At 41.3% G+C, this 15078-nt stretch overlaps 1 protein-coding gene across 7 annotated transcripts in view; it reads left to right on the top strand.

Annotated features, from left to right (window-relative positions):
* Positions 1 to 11502: 11502 nt before the first annotated feature.
* Positions 11503 to 15078, top strand: part of C2CD5 (C2 calcium dependent domain containing 5) — an 81776-nt gene continuing 78200 nt past the window's right edge. For all 7 annotated transcript variants that reach the window (XR_009521163.1, XM_060024428.1, XM_060024430.1 and 4 more), the window contains exons 1-2: positions 11503 to 11675; positions 11793 to 11911. Coding sequence is in view for 6 of the 7 variants with exons in the window: in XM_060024428.1 (XP_059880411.1) it covers positions 11822 to 11911 (90 nt within the window). In the remaining variant the exon portion in view is untranslated. The remainder of the gene's footprint in view (positions 11676 to 11792; positions 11912 to 15078) is intronic.

The following is a 15078-nucleotide window of genomic DNA, read 5'->3' as shown; positions in this document are numbered from 1 at the left end:
TAACATAAGGATCCAATTAAGATTCATACACTACATTTGGTAGAATTGCTTCTTAAATCATTTAAAGTATGTAATATTTTGTCACTTTTTTTTTTTTTAAACAGTGTGTTTGTTGGAGAAATTGTTCTATAGACTTGCCCTTAATTTCGGATTTTCCTGATTGCAGCCCCATGATGTTATTTAACATGTTCCTTTGTCCCCTGCATTTTCTGTAAAACTGGTAATTAGGTATAGAGATTTGATCAGATTCAGGTTCAATTTCTTTTGGCAGTAATACTTCATAGGTGTTGTACACATCCTATGGTATCAAATCAGGAGACATATAAGCCTAATTTTCTCTCCTTTTGTGATGTCAGGAGCCATTGATCACCATTGCATAAATCCAAGATTTCATTAGGGTTTGCAGTCTGGTAATATATTTGTTGTTGTTTTTTAACTTTTTAAAATTGAAGTATAGTTGATGTAAAATACTGTATGTTACATGTGTACAATATAATGATTCACAATTTTTAAAGTTATACTCCATTTATAGTTATTATAAAATATTGGCTATATCCCCCATGTTGTGGAATATATCCTTGTAGATTACCTTATACCTAGTAGTGTGTACCTCTTAATCCCCTACCCTTATATCGTTCTTCCTTTCTATCCTCTCCCCACTGGTAACCACCAGTTTGTTCTCTATATCTGTGAGTTTGCTTCTTTTTGGTTATATTCACTAGTTTGTTGTATTTTTTAGATTCCACATATAAGAGATATCATACAGCATTTGTCTTTCTCTGTCTGACTTATTTCACTTAGCGCAATGCCCTCCAAGTCCATCCATGTTGCTGCGAATGACAAAATTTCATTCTTTTTATGGCTGCGTAGTTTTCCATTGTGTATGTGTATACACACACACACACACACACACACACACACACACACACACACATGTCTTCTTTATCCATGCATCTTTTGGACACTTAGATTGCTTCCATATCTTGGCAATTGTAAATATTGTTATGAACATTGGGGTGCATGTATCTTTTCAAATTAGAGTTTTTGTTTTTTTCTGGTATATACCCAAGAGTGGAATTGCTGGGTCATATTGACAGTTCAATTTTTAGTTTTTTGAGAAACCTCTATACTGTTTTCCACAGTGGCTATACCAGTTTATTGATACATTCCCACCAACAGTGTACAAAGCTTCCCTTTCTCCACTACCTCATCTACATTTGTTATTTGTGTTCTATTTGTTCATACACATTCTGACAGGTGTGAGGTTATATCTCATTGTGGTTTTTTTTAAATTGAAATATAGTTGATTTACAATGTTGTATTAGTTTCTGGTGTTCAGCAAAGTGATTCATATATAGTTTATATATATATATAAACTATAATGGAAAAGATATATACATATAAAGAATATATATATATTCTTTTCCATTATAGTTTATTACAAGACATTGAATATAGTTCCCTGTGCTATACAGTGCAGACTGGTAATATTTTAATATTACTATTCCATCTTCAATTATGAACTGGAATACATCTATATAGAGAAACTTTCCCTTATAAACTATTCCCTCAGGTTATCCTGAGGTGCAATTCTTCTAGGAAAGGCAAGATAAATGCTTCATTCATTCTTTGTTTAGTTTCTGTCTTCAGAATAATGTGTTGGTTTCCTAGCATTCTCCAAAGGGAACGAGGCTTTTTATTCTATTGTTGTAAATATCACTATGACTTTTACAAATTTTAAATGTTCCAATAAAAGTATACATACATTGATGTGGTCCAAGAATAAATGTATGTATATTACACACATGTATACAACACCAATATTACTACTAACAATTTGATCACAGAAAACAGATTAAGATTTCTTTGCAGTTATTTTTGTCCTTAGGATACTTCCCAGTGGGGATACACAGATAAATTCCTATGTTGTAAAGACATTTGGAATAATTTTTTTCTATGTGATTAATCTGTCATTTTTCTACATAATTAGGTTTACTTATTTTATTTCAATTATTTTTTAAATTTTACTTTGCTTTAAACTTACATATTTGCAAAGTCTATGCTACAAAACAAGGTACCTTTTTGAAAAGATTAGCTTCTTTCCTATCTCACACACCCTGTCTTCTCTATCCCCTCATGGCTACCCATTTTTATTAGTTTTCATTTATTCTTCATTTAAAAATAATATATGTGAATACATTTCTCTATATTATTATTCCTCCCCTTCCTTAGATAAAAGATACCTGGTGTTTTTTTTTTTCCTAAACACATTTGTTTTCTAAACATGCTTGTTTTTCATGCTTAGCCAGTATATCCTGGTAATTACTCCACAGTAGTATACAGATACTGTCTTTATTCATTTTACAGTTGTGTACTATTTAAATATGCAAAATAACATAGTAGTTTATTCAGCCTGTCTTTTCATGATGGGCATATATGTTGTTCTTAGTCGTTTGCTGTTACAAAGAGTGCTATCATTTATAGTCTTGTGCATTCAACTTTCTGTGTTTTTGTTAGTGTTTCTTTGGTATAGGTTTCTGGAAGTGAGAGTTTTGGGTCAACACAAATGCATTTGTACTTGTCCTGAATATCACCACGTTCTCCTCCATGTCGGTTACGTAATTTTGCATTCCCACCAGCAATGTATGGTAATATCTGTTTCCCCACAGCCTTGCCAACGGAGTATGTTGTCAAGCTTGTGGGTTTTTCTCCATCTGATATGCAAGAAATGGCAACTCATAACGGTATTAATTTGCATCTTTTTTTTAAATTATGAGCAGCTTTCTATATGGTCAAGGATCATGTGATTTTTTTGTGAACCATCTGTTTATATTTCTTAACCATTTTTCAAAAGCTCTTTTAGATGTTCTTTATACATCAGGGGTAGTGCTCCTTTGTGATACAAGTTCCAACTATTATTATGTGAGGAACATGTACGATTTTTCCTTTTCCATACAGCTATTCAGTTATCCCAACATCAGTCATTAAGAAATGGAACATGGCATTGTTTTGCAGCTGAAAGGGGACCAATGTAGTTGGAATAGGTCAGTGGGAGAGTCATGAAAATAAAGCTAATAAAGTCGGTACGGGGTAGATTATATAAAATTTTACAGTACAGATTAGAAATTTTCAATTTTATCTTGGTAGCAGTAGATAGACACTGCTGTGGGGGTGTTTGAGCAAGCTACCCTTGGCTGGGGGTGGTGGCAGTGGATCAATTTCTTTACCCAAGTTGAAGGCAAGACAAGCCACAGAGGTTAAGTAGTAGCAAAGGTCCCGAGGTATGTAGCTGAATTTATACTTGGAATATTTATTCAAATCCCAACATATTTAGTATTAAAAGACATGTAGTTGACTTTTCTTGTTCCAATATGGTTCCCATAGGTATTGCTAAAATTTCAACTGGCCGCATCTGAATTGCAGTAGCTGTCTGCATGGATGGTCCCTGTAATGTGTGAAGCTACTCCCTCCTGTGGGAAGCAACTCAACCTACAGCAGGTCTAGAAATCCCTTATGCAACTGTCTGGAACAGAGTGCATAGGCATCGTATCACAGTGGGCTGTACAGGGATACTAGCCATAGATTCGGCTCACTTCTGTTCTTCCCATCAATTGCAGGAATTACTAACTGCCCCACCTGTTAGCACCCCTCCTCTAAATAGTCCACAGTGAGTTCAGCTTGGAAGCTGAATCTTGCTCAAGACACATTTAGTAAATATATATCTATAGATTTACTTTTTTTTTTTTTTTTGCGGTACGCGGGCCTCTCACTGTTGTGGCCTCTCCCGTTACGGAGCACAGGCTCCGGACGCGCAGGCTCAGCGCCCATGGCTCACGGGCCCAGCCGCTCCGCGGCATGTGGGATCTTCCCGGACCGGCGAACGAACCGGCGTCCCCTGCATCGGCAGGCGGACTCTCAACCACTGCACCACCAGGGAAGCCCTAGCTTTACTTTTTAAGGTACATTGTATACATTATTGGACAGCCCCTCTAACAAAATGAAAATATTGGAAGTTAACAAAGGGGGTGGGAAATTATGTATCAGTGTAATCCAGTCATTGTTACATAGCAGCGGTCCCCAACAATTTGGCACCAGGGACCGGTTTCGTGGAAGACAGCTTTTCCACGGACAGGGGGTGGTGGGGTGGGATGGTTCAGGCTGTAATGTGAGCGATGGGGAGCGATGGGCAGTGGCAGATGAAGCTTCTCTCGCTGGCCTGACGCTCACCTCCCGCTGTGTGGCCGGGTTCCTAACAGACCTCGGACTGGTACCGGTCTGCAGCCCGGGGGTTGCGGACGCCTGGCCTATAGGATCCTAAAAACTCTCTTAGTGCCACCTAACTGGCAAAGGAAAAAATAACGTAAATACAGTGTTGAGTTAAAACTTTTAAGGGTCAGGTTTATAACTTGTAATGAACTGAGGTGAATTGGGATCTATTTCAGTTCGTATATGCTGAAATGAAACAATTCATTTGAAAAACAATCCCCTTGAAATGGAACAGTCTAGCACTAGGTGATAGGGTTAACACAGGTGGAGCATCATGGTTTGACTTGAAACAAACCCAGCAAGGCAAAAATTAAATAAAAAACCCACTTCTGACTGAGGCCCTTCTCTTTAAGTTCTGAACATTCTTACTTTCTTATGAAGAAAAGGGTCTGACAAGAATAAAGGGGCGTCACCTGGTCTTTGGCAAAAAATTCCCCTAAAATAGAGTGATGCAAATATATTCACTATTTAAAAACATCACTTTGGCTGCTTCACGGTGAATGGATTAGAGGAAAGCAAGAGTGGAAGTGGGGATACCAGTCATCCAGGTGATAAACAATGGAGGAAAGTAGATGGATTTGAGAGATGTTTAGGAGTTATAAACCATGGGACTTTGTTTGTCAACGGTAAGGAAGAGGAAGAGTCAAAGGGAATCGTCAACTGTGGCTAGACTTTTCCAGATAGACCTTAAGTACACATAAATGGAAAATCTCTCAGCTTTGCAGTACAGACACTAATAAAGGGAGCTTGTCCTGGTGCTGGCACGATAAGAAAGTCAAGGCCTTTAGCCGCTTTTTACACTTGCGTGACATGGCTCACTGAGTGCATTGTTGGTTACTGACACAAAGCAGTGGGTTCCGCTTTAATAATCTAACGATCTGGAGCACATCTTACTCAATGTGGTGAGGATGCCCACCATCCACTGGGCTTGGCTTTATGAGATTCAAGGAAACCGATGGGAAGATGAGCCTACCTAGCCGCCTATTTGGCTCATTTTTATCCTTCATGCGGCTGATTTGCTGCTTTAGAAATGAATCAATGCAAAAGTAACTGAACCGAGTTCAAGTTGTCATTTGTATCTACCCTCAATCTTAAACCAGTGAGTCTCTGGCTTGAGCACTTGACTAGGCATCTGGTTGCGCTACTGTTTGAGATGGGGGCCACAGTGGAGGAGAACTGGGCCTTTTATTTTGCTGCTGTTGTTGTAACTGCTGTTGCTGCAGCTGTGTGAGAGGTAAAGAAAATAAATTCCGTTTTGGATATGTTGACTTTAAGGTTGCTTTGATATTCCAAATGGAAATAGGAACTAGGCAGTTGTATATATGGGTCCAGATCCCAGAAGAAAGTTGTGGGCTAAAGATAAAAAAGTGAGAACCCTGGGCTTCCCTGGTGGCGCAGTGGTTGAGGGTCCGCTTGCCTATGCAGGGGACACAGGTTCGTGCCCCGGTCGGTCTGGGAGGATCCCACATGCCGCGGAGCGGCTGGGCCCGTGAGCCATGGCTGCAGAGCCTGCGCGTCCGGAGCCTGTGCTCCGCAACGGGAGACACCACAACAGGGAGAGGCCCGCGTACCGCAAAAAAAAAAAAAAAAAAAAAAAAAGTGAGAATCCTTAGCCAAACAGATAGAAATGGAAATTATGAACATGAATGAGATCGCCTAGGGAGAGAATATAGTTAGAAGAGGAGCAAGAACGGGACTCTGAGAGAAACACGTTATTTGTCAAGGACAGAGAGCGGGCTGAGAAGACAGATGTATATAGCAGAATAGGGAAGAGAAGCTTGGGAGACTGTTTCAAGGGGAACGTGATCAACTGTCCAATGCTATTGAGAGTCCTGTAAAATGCAAACTGTCCACTGGATTTAGAGAGCAAAGTTTATTGATGGGCTTAAGCGAAAGCTGTTTTGGTATAGTGGTGGTAGCTAAAGCCAGATAGAAATAGTTTTAGGAATGCCTGGGACGTGAGGAGAGTACACCAAATATAGACAACCCTTGAGAAGCTTAACTTTGAGGGGATGGAGAGAGATTAACAGATTTTAGGAAGCCAGGAAAGAAGAGAGAGCAAAGTAGTAATAGTATATGTGCTAAATGTTACGTAAATTTAATTCCACAAACATTTGTTGATCACATGAGGGGCACTGAGAATTGCAAGATGAGAGAGTAGAAAGCAGTCCTTCCCCTCAAGGTGCTCAAAGTTGAATAGGGGAGAGACAGCTAAATAATTATGTATAAGGACAGTGCAGTAACACATGTGCTAGACACAGTGGTAGCATAGTATGTTTATTACGAAGGAGAACAGGGAAGACATTTGAAGTCACGTTTAAACTGAGTTATGAATTCTTAATTGTTTTCTCGGATGACTATGAGAAAGGTATCCCAGGCAGAGAGAAAAGCATCATTTACCGGAAAACTGCATACAGCCTTTAAAGAATATGGGTTCTTGGAATGGCATTGTCTAGATATAAAACCTGTCTCCAAAATTACCAGCTCTGTGACTTTGGGTAATGACCATACCTTTGCCAAGCCTCAACATCCTCATCTGTAAAATGAAAGCTGATAATTCCTATGTCAGATTTTTCGGGAGGCATAAAAGCTGAGATGCACTGAATTCAGCAGCTGGTACACAGTAGATATTCAATATACATTAGCTCTTGTTATTACTGTAGGATTTAAAATGCAAAAAGTCTGGCAAGGTATGAAGCTAAAGAAGGTAATCAGGAACCAGATCATGATGGATTTGTCAGGAAATTCAGCATTGTTCCCAGCACTAATGAAAAGAAACTGGTGCAATTATTAGAAGACAAACTGAAGTCAGGCTTAATTCTACCAAAAAAAAAAAAAAAATCTTCAGGAAGCATCTTAATTATAATCTCCTGTTGATGAAGCCTAAGGCAACAGCTATGTACAAGTACCTCTCAGGCTACTAATTAGGAGGCTGAACTGCTAACCTCTAACTGTGCAATTTGCAATTTTTTTTTTTTACATTACAACATCTTGTAACACAATGTATTATTTTTCATTAAGATTGTTGCTAAACTTCAGTTTTCTAATTCTTCTCTTTATATTTTTTGGTATCTAAAATGAAAAACTGGTAGTATGGCAACGCTTTGATTTCAGTAAAAAAGCTCTTTCACCTCTACCACCAAAACAAAACAAAAGACACTAGGATTAGCTGATCGTGTACTATAGGTGACCTTGAGAGTATGATAAGGGCATTTTTTTTTTTTTTTTCCTGTGGTACGCGGGCCTCTCACTGTTGCGGCCTCTCCCATTGCGGAGCACAGGCTCCGGATGCGCAGGCTCAGCGGCCATGGCTCACAGGCCCAGCCGCTCCGTGGCATGTGGGATCTTCCCGGACCGGGGCACGAACACGCGTCCCCTGCATCGGCAGGCGGACTCTCAACCACTGCGCCACCAGGGAAGCCCTGGTAAGGGCATTTTTAAGTGTAGGGTTAGACGCCATAAAAAAACTGCAGGTAGATCTAAGGAAATTTGCATTGGAACTGTGGTCTCTATCCTTTTGTCATAGTTTGGATGGATAAAGGTTTCCCTAGTCCAAAAAGTCAGTGGTTTCTCTTTTAGATTTTTATTTTGAGGTAGTTCAACTTCTCACTTACGTAAGCAATATTCCTTCTGTAAAAGAATTTTTTGCTTTGAAAAGATAATTCTGGGTCACCACTGCCTAGAGTACTTAATTTAACCCACTGAGTAATTTTTTTTAATTTTTATTTATTTTTTTATTATTTTTATTTTTCCTTTCTGCAGTACGCGGGCTTCTCACTGTTGCGGCCTCTCCCGTTGCGGAGGACAGGCTCCAGATGCGCAGGCTCAGCGGCCATGGCTCACCGGCCCAGCCGCTCCGCGGCATGTGGGATCTTCCCGGACCGGGGCACGAACACGCGTCCCCTGCATCGGCAGGCGGACTCTCAACCACTGTGCCACCAGGGAAGCCCTATTATTATTATTTTTTAAACAAATCCATTTATTTATTTTTGGCTATGTTGGGTCTTTGTTACTGTGCACGGGCTTTCTCCAGTTGCAGTGAGTGGGGGCTATTCCTCGCTGCGGTGTGTGGGCTTCTCATTGCGGTGGCTTCTCTTGTTATGGGGCACGGGATCTAGGCACATGGGCTCAGTAGTTGTGGCTCGTGGGCTCTAGAGAGCAGGCTCAGTAGTTGTGGCGCATGGGCTTAGTTGCTCCGCAGCATGTGGGATCCTCCCGGACCAGGGCTTGAACCCGTGTCCCCTGCATTGGCAGGCGGATTCTTAACCACTGTGCCACCAGGGAAGCCCTTTTTTTTTTTTTTAATTGAGGTAAGATTGGTATGTAACATTACATTAATTTCAGGTGTACGACATAATGATTTGATATATGTATACACCACAAAGTGATTAACACAGTAATTCTAGTTACCATCCATACAATTGACCACTTTCACCCATTTTGCCCACCCCCAACTGTCTTCTCCTCTGGTAACCACCAATCTTTTCTCTGTATCTATTAGTTTAGTTTCGTTTTGTCTGTTCATTTGTTTTCTTCTTTAGATTCCACATGTAAGTGAAATCATATGGTATTTGTCTTTCTCTGACTTACATCACTTATCATGATACCCTCAAGTTCCATCCATGTTGTCACAAATGCCAAGATTTCCTTGTTTTTTTTATGGCTAAGTAGTATTCCACTGTATATACATACACATCTTCTTTATCCGTTCACCTATCAAGGGACACTTAGGTTGCTTCCATATCTTGGCTATTTTGTAAAATGTTGCAATTCAAATGCATACATCTTTTCAAATTAGTGTTTTTGTGTTCAGCAAATACCAACAAATGGAAGAGCTGGACCATATAGTAGTTCTATTTTTAATTTTTTGAGGAACCTCCATAATGTTTTCCATAGTGGCTGCACCAATTTACATTCCCACCAACGATGTACAAGTGTTCTCTTTTCTCCACATCCTTTCCAACACTTGTTAAATTTTGTCTTTTTGATAGTAGTCATCCTGATGGGTGTGAGTTGCTATCTCATTGCAGTTTCGATTTGCATTTCCATGATAATTAGTGGTGCTGAACACCTTTTCATGTGCCTGTTGGCCATCTGTATGTCTTCCCTAGAAAAATGTCTATTTAGATCCTCAGCTCATTTTAAAATCAGATTGTTTGATTTTTTTTGCTATTTAGTTGTTTGAATTCTTTATACATTTTAGGTATTAGCCCCTTATCAGATATATGATTTGTATTCCCATTCAGTAAGTTGTCTTTTAATTTTGTTGATGGTTTCCTTTGCTATGCAGAAGCTTTTAAGTTTGATGTAGTCCCACTTATTTTTGCTTTGGTTACCTTTGCTTTCGGAGTCAATCCAAAATTTCAATGCCAAGACCTATGTCAAGGATCTTACTGCCTATGTTTTCTTCTAGGAGTTTTATGGTTTCAGGTCTTACATTCAAGTCTTTAATCCATTTTGAGTTAATTTTTGCCTATGGTATAAGATAGTAGTCTAGTTTCATTCTTTTGATGTAGCTGTCCAGTTTCCCACTGTATATTCTTGGCTCTCTTGTTGTTAGTTAATTGACCATATATTTGTGGGTCTATTTCTGGGCTCCCTATTCTGTTCCACTTATCTGTGTGCCTATTTTTATGACAATATCATACTGTTTTGATACTATAGCTTTGCAGTATAGTTTGAAATCATGGACTGTGATACCTCCAGTTTTGTTCTTCTTTCTCAGGATTGCTTTGGCCATTTGTGGTCGTTTGTGGTTTCATACAAATTTTAGTATTGTTTGTTCTAGTCGTCGAAAAATGGCATTGTAATTTTCGATAGGGATTTCATTGAATCGGTAGAATGCTTTGGGTAATATGGACATTTCAACAATATTAATTCTTCCAATCCAGGAGCATGGAATATTTTTCAGTATTTTGTGTCTTATTTCTTTCACCAATGTCTTATAGTTTTCAGTATACAAATCTTTCACCTTGTATTAATTTATTCCTAGGTATTTTATTCTTTTGGATACAATTATAAATGGGATTATTTTCTTAATTTCTCCTTCTGATAGTTGGTTATGAGTTTAAAGAAAGCAACAGGTTTCTATACATTGATTTTGTATCCTGCAACTATAGTGAATTCATTTATTAATTCTAACTATTTTTCCATGGAGTCTTTCTTTATACAGTATTATGTCAGTTACAGTTTTACTTCTTTCCTTCCAATTTGGATGCCTTTATTTTTAAAGTTAAAAATATCATCCTGATATCTTCATTTGGGAATTTTCCACTCCTGATGAATCCAGTGGTATAATCTTTTTACTGGAATGGTTAGTGCTGATTTTAGTATTTGATATGGCACGTATTGTTATTTCTACTTTTGATGCGTGGTATGGAGTGATTTGTGTTACCTCTTGCGTATGTGTGTTTCAACTTCCCTAATTTTTTTCTGATGGTCTGAGCTTATAAATTAGGCCTCATTTTAGCATGTTTATGTATATATACAATTGGGTCGATTCTTCAAGATGTTTAATCAAGCTTATCTGGTCCAATTAGTCGAACACAATTTCCTATGATAGGAGGTCCTGAACTACTGCCAACATTGTACGTCTTACTTTAGGTTTGCAGATGTTTAATAACCACACTGAGATGATCTAAGAGTGCAGGGCAATTTCTTTCAAGCAGTGGCTTTGGATTTCGAAATTTTTTGGGTTTTTTTCCCCCAAAGATCTACGTTAACATCTGTCACCCAGTACACGTGTGTATGACTGAATAAACAGTGTTACTGCAGAATACTTACTCGACTATCCAAGATGTTCCTGAAATTTTTCACTTTGTTTCAGATACAAGAAAAACTGTACCCTTTCCAGGTGGAAACCAGTTAAGCTGATTTCACGAACTACTAGTGGGTTGTAAAAGGCAGACTGAAATCGCTCCTCTAGTAGTCTCCGCTGCTTAACTTCTGTCCCAGCCTTTTGGAAATGCATTGCAGAAGTTACCTAGCCGCAGCTGCGGTTCATTCCCAGAGGGTGGACAGGTTTTCTTCCTGGGAAGCAGCAAGGCGCCAAACTACAGCCCCAGAGTCGGTGGATGATGCGGGGCTCGACCCGTTTCCCTGCCTACCAGCTTCCTCGAAGTCCGTCCCGCCTCCTTTATCTGCTCTCCGCGAATTTAGTGCCTCCCAGGAGAAGTGGGCCGAGCGCCGAGCGATCGATGCCTCCTCCCCGCCCTGGGAGCCGCCATTTTGGGGGGAGGAGAAACACTCGTATGGGCGGCTGCGGGTCAATGGGATGTTGACTGGCTTCTGCTTCTCTTGCCAGCGCTGTGGAGCCGGGGCAGAAGCCTCCACCGGGGTCGCTCCTCCGGCTGCCTCTCCGGAATGAGGCCTCAGTTCCCGCGCAGGACGGCTCCCTTTTTCTTCCGAGAGTAAGTGGCGGCGCGGCGCGCCCCCGCGCGCCCTCCGCTGTCAGTTACCCCGCGCGCCCCCGTCCCTCCCCCGCCCCGCTGGGCGCTCGGCTCAGACTCGCTTGTTTATTTCTGCAGGAGCCCAAGGAGAGGCCGAAGCCGAGACGATGCCTGGGAAGCTGAAGGTGAAAATCGTGGCCGGGCGCCATTTGCCGGTGATGGACCGAGCTAGTGACCTGACTGATGCCTTCGTGGAGGTTGGTGCGAGGTCCTGCCCCTCCAAACACAGGGAGCGCCGAGCCCTGTGAAGGATCTTAGTCACCTCGCCCGCAGCCTCTCAGCCTATTCCCCTGTCGACCGCCCTGCTGGGTGCAGTGCTTGTACAGCCCTCCCTGGAGGGCTGCCTGCCGAGACTGCAGCCCATGTGATAGGAGCACTGCTCGCAGGCGTCCGCGGCGCGCTGTGCCGCGCGGGGAGGCTGTTACTGCTCTGCCTGCAGGTTGACCCTGATGTCAGGACTCATAACAGGCCACCTGCCAGTCAGGACATCCCAAGGTGTGACCACGCGGCCACTGAAACACACACATACACACACACACACACACACACACACACACACACACACACACACACACCCTTCGTTGGCGGGGGGAGGGTAGCTAGCTTTTAATGCTAGAGTGATGGAGATGTTTAAAAAAAAAAATTGTCATGATGAGCCAGAGCATTAGAACGATAATCATTTGGGCTATTAATGTTTGGAGTTGATAGATGCGTGATAATATACAGCCTGATTCAATATCAATATAAAATATTGTTGATGTTCCCTAAAGATTCTCTGACCTAATCAGACATTGCCATGGCAGTACTCAAGCTCAACTTCATTTTTATGTGAGAAACAGTTACTGGGTGTGTTATTGGGCCAGATGATAGGTAATGGGGATACACAGATTGCCAAAGCCTAGTCTTTGCTTTCCGGTATCTCAGAGACTGACCCACACAGTTTAGGTTAATAAATAATAGCTAATACGTATTGAATCTCATTATTGCCAGGTCTGTGCTAAGTTTTTTTCAATTCTTAGTCCTTATAACAGTCCTGCTCTTGTATTATTTTCCCATATTGTAATTGAAGTACCTGAAAGACACAAGTTTTTTGTTTGTTTGTTTGAATATCACATGGACTTTTGTTTCCAAGCAATATATACATGTAATCAATTAAAACATATCTGAAAGGAACCATGAAACCTGAGAACTGCTATGGGGACTTGCTGGTACATAGGAGCCTAGCAAATTCAGGAAACAAGGGAAAATGTTCTGAGATAACATTTGCGTCGTCAATCTCTATTGACTGTTTTTACAATTAAAAATATTTTATAACTTAAAAAAAACTCTAGGAACAGTAAATAATTTGCCCAAGGTGCCTTAACCTTGTAAATCTCCAAAGCCTAGTGGTTTGTTAATACACGGTGCAAACACTGCCTCTCCAGACAAGATGATGAGTGTTTCTGTAGACTGTGGAAACTTAATTCTGTCTCTGAAGGTTTAGGGAGGCTTCCTAAAAAAAGTGACATTTGAACTGGGCCTTGTAGGGTACCCAGGATTTTACCAGGCAGAGGGAACATCAGAGGCACAGAGTGGCATACATGGTGTGTTAGGAAACCATCTTAGTTTGGGATGTGTCTGAAGTCAAAGCGGATGTGTGCGTAGTGGAGGTTGTGAGGGATAAGGCTGGGAATGTAGGTTGGCACCAGCGCCCTTTTCTGTGTTTTTTGTAAATAGAGGGTAAACGGGGGAAGTTCTTCAAGCAGAAATGAAGTAAGATCATGTTTGGATTAGGTTGTTTCTTTGTAGGATGACTTGAATGGTGATGTTATCGATGGACTGGATAGATGAGAGATGAGGCAAGATCAGTTAAGAAGGTGGTAAAATTACCCAGACAATATGTGCACGTTTAGAATGGCAATGGGAATGGATTAAAGGGGAAAGATTTGAGGGACATTTCTTAGGTAAAATTCTCAGGGCTTGGTAACAAATGGCTTTTGCTGGTGAGGGAGGGGTTGGATTAAAGGGTGACTCATTAATTCCTTCTTTCAACAAATAGTTACTGAGTGTCTGCTCTTTGCCAAGCCCCATGCTAGTCACCGATCTAGCTGATGCATGTGTGATGGTGAAGAAAATAGACTTGGTTCCTGTTTTTATGGAGTGTATATTTTGGTGGGAGAGCCAGACATTAAAAAGTAAAGAAAGAGTACATTTATTTATTTATTTATTTATTGGCTGTGTTGGGTATTCGTTGTTGCGCGCGGACTTTTTCTAGTTGTGGCGAGCCGGGGCTACTCTTCATCGTGGTGCATGGTCTTCTCATTGCAGTGGCTTCTCTTGTTGCGGAGCACGGGCTCCACGGAGCGCAGGCTTCACTATCAGTAGTTATGGCTTGTGGGCTCTATAGAGCGCAGGCTCAGCAGTTGTGGCGCACGGGCTTAGTTGCTCCACAACACCTGGGATCTTCCTGGACCAGGGATCGAACGTGTTTCCCCTGCATTGGCAGGCAGATTCTTAATCACTGCGCCACCAGGGAAGTCCCAAGAGTACATTTATAATTACAAGTTGTGATGCGTGCCATGAAAGAAAACGATAGAGAATCTCAGGAACTTTAGGTTGAATTATCAGGGGAGGCCTCCGAGGAAGTGCCAGTTAGGCAGAGACCTGTGGACGAGAAGGAGCTAGCTGCTCAGAGTGTGCTTGTGTGTGTATGTGTGTGTGTGTGTGTGTGTGTGTCTGTCTGTCTGTCTGTCTGTCTGTGTAGGGGAGGGGCCGGGCAAAAGAGGCTGGAGGATAGGAGAGTCTCAGCAGAGGGAAGATCCTGAGGGTTTGCTTTGTTTTAAGAAGTGAAGGAAGATGTGTGTGCTGGCATGTAGTAAGTGAAGGGGAGAGTGCTGTAAGGTAACGTTGGAGAGTTAATCAGGGAGCCAGTTGTGTAGGATCCTAGAGGCCATGACTGAAGGTTGGATTTTATTTTCAGTTCAGAGGGAAGCACTTGTTGAGATGAGCACTGTTGTTGCTGCTTGCAGAATGAACTGCAGAGGGGAAAGAGCTGAAGCAGGCACCTAGTTAGGAGATTCCATTATAGTTCAAAAAAGAGGCAGTGAGGGTCAAGGTGATGGTTTTGCTAGTAGAATGGATGGATTCCAGATACGCTTTGAAGATAGACAGTAGGGGATTTGTTGGTAGACTGGAGTAGGGATCAGGGAAAGGGAGACTGAAAGGTGATTCCTAGCTTTCTGGAGTCACTGGGGCAATTTTCTCACTCTCCATAGAGTTGAGAGAGATTGAGTGGGTTGAGAATCAACTTCCATTTGGGCATGTTAAATTTGAGATGTCTTTGGTTCCTTTAATTGGAGTTGTCAAGGAGAAAGTTGGATTTGTG

This window comes from Delphinus delphis, chromosome 11 (assembly GCF_949987515.2).
Source record: "Delphinus delphis chromosome 11, mDelDel1.2, whole genome shotgun sequence".
NCBI classification, from domain to species: domain Eukaryota; kingdom Metazoa; phylum Chordata; class Mammalia; order Artiodactyla; family Delphinidae; genus Delphinus; species Delphinus delphis.
The sequence above is the reverse complement of the archived record's forward strand: the minus strand, read 5'-3'. Positions and strand labels throughout refer to the sequence as shown.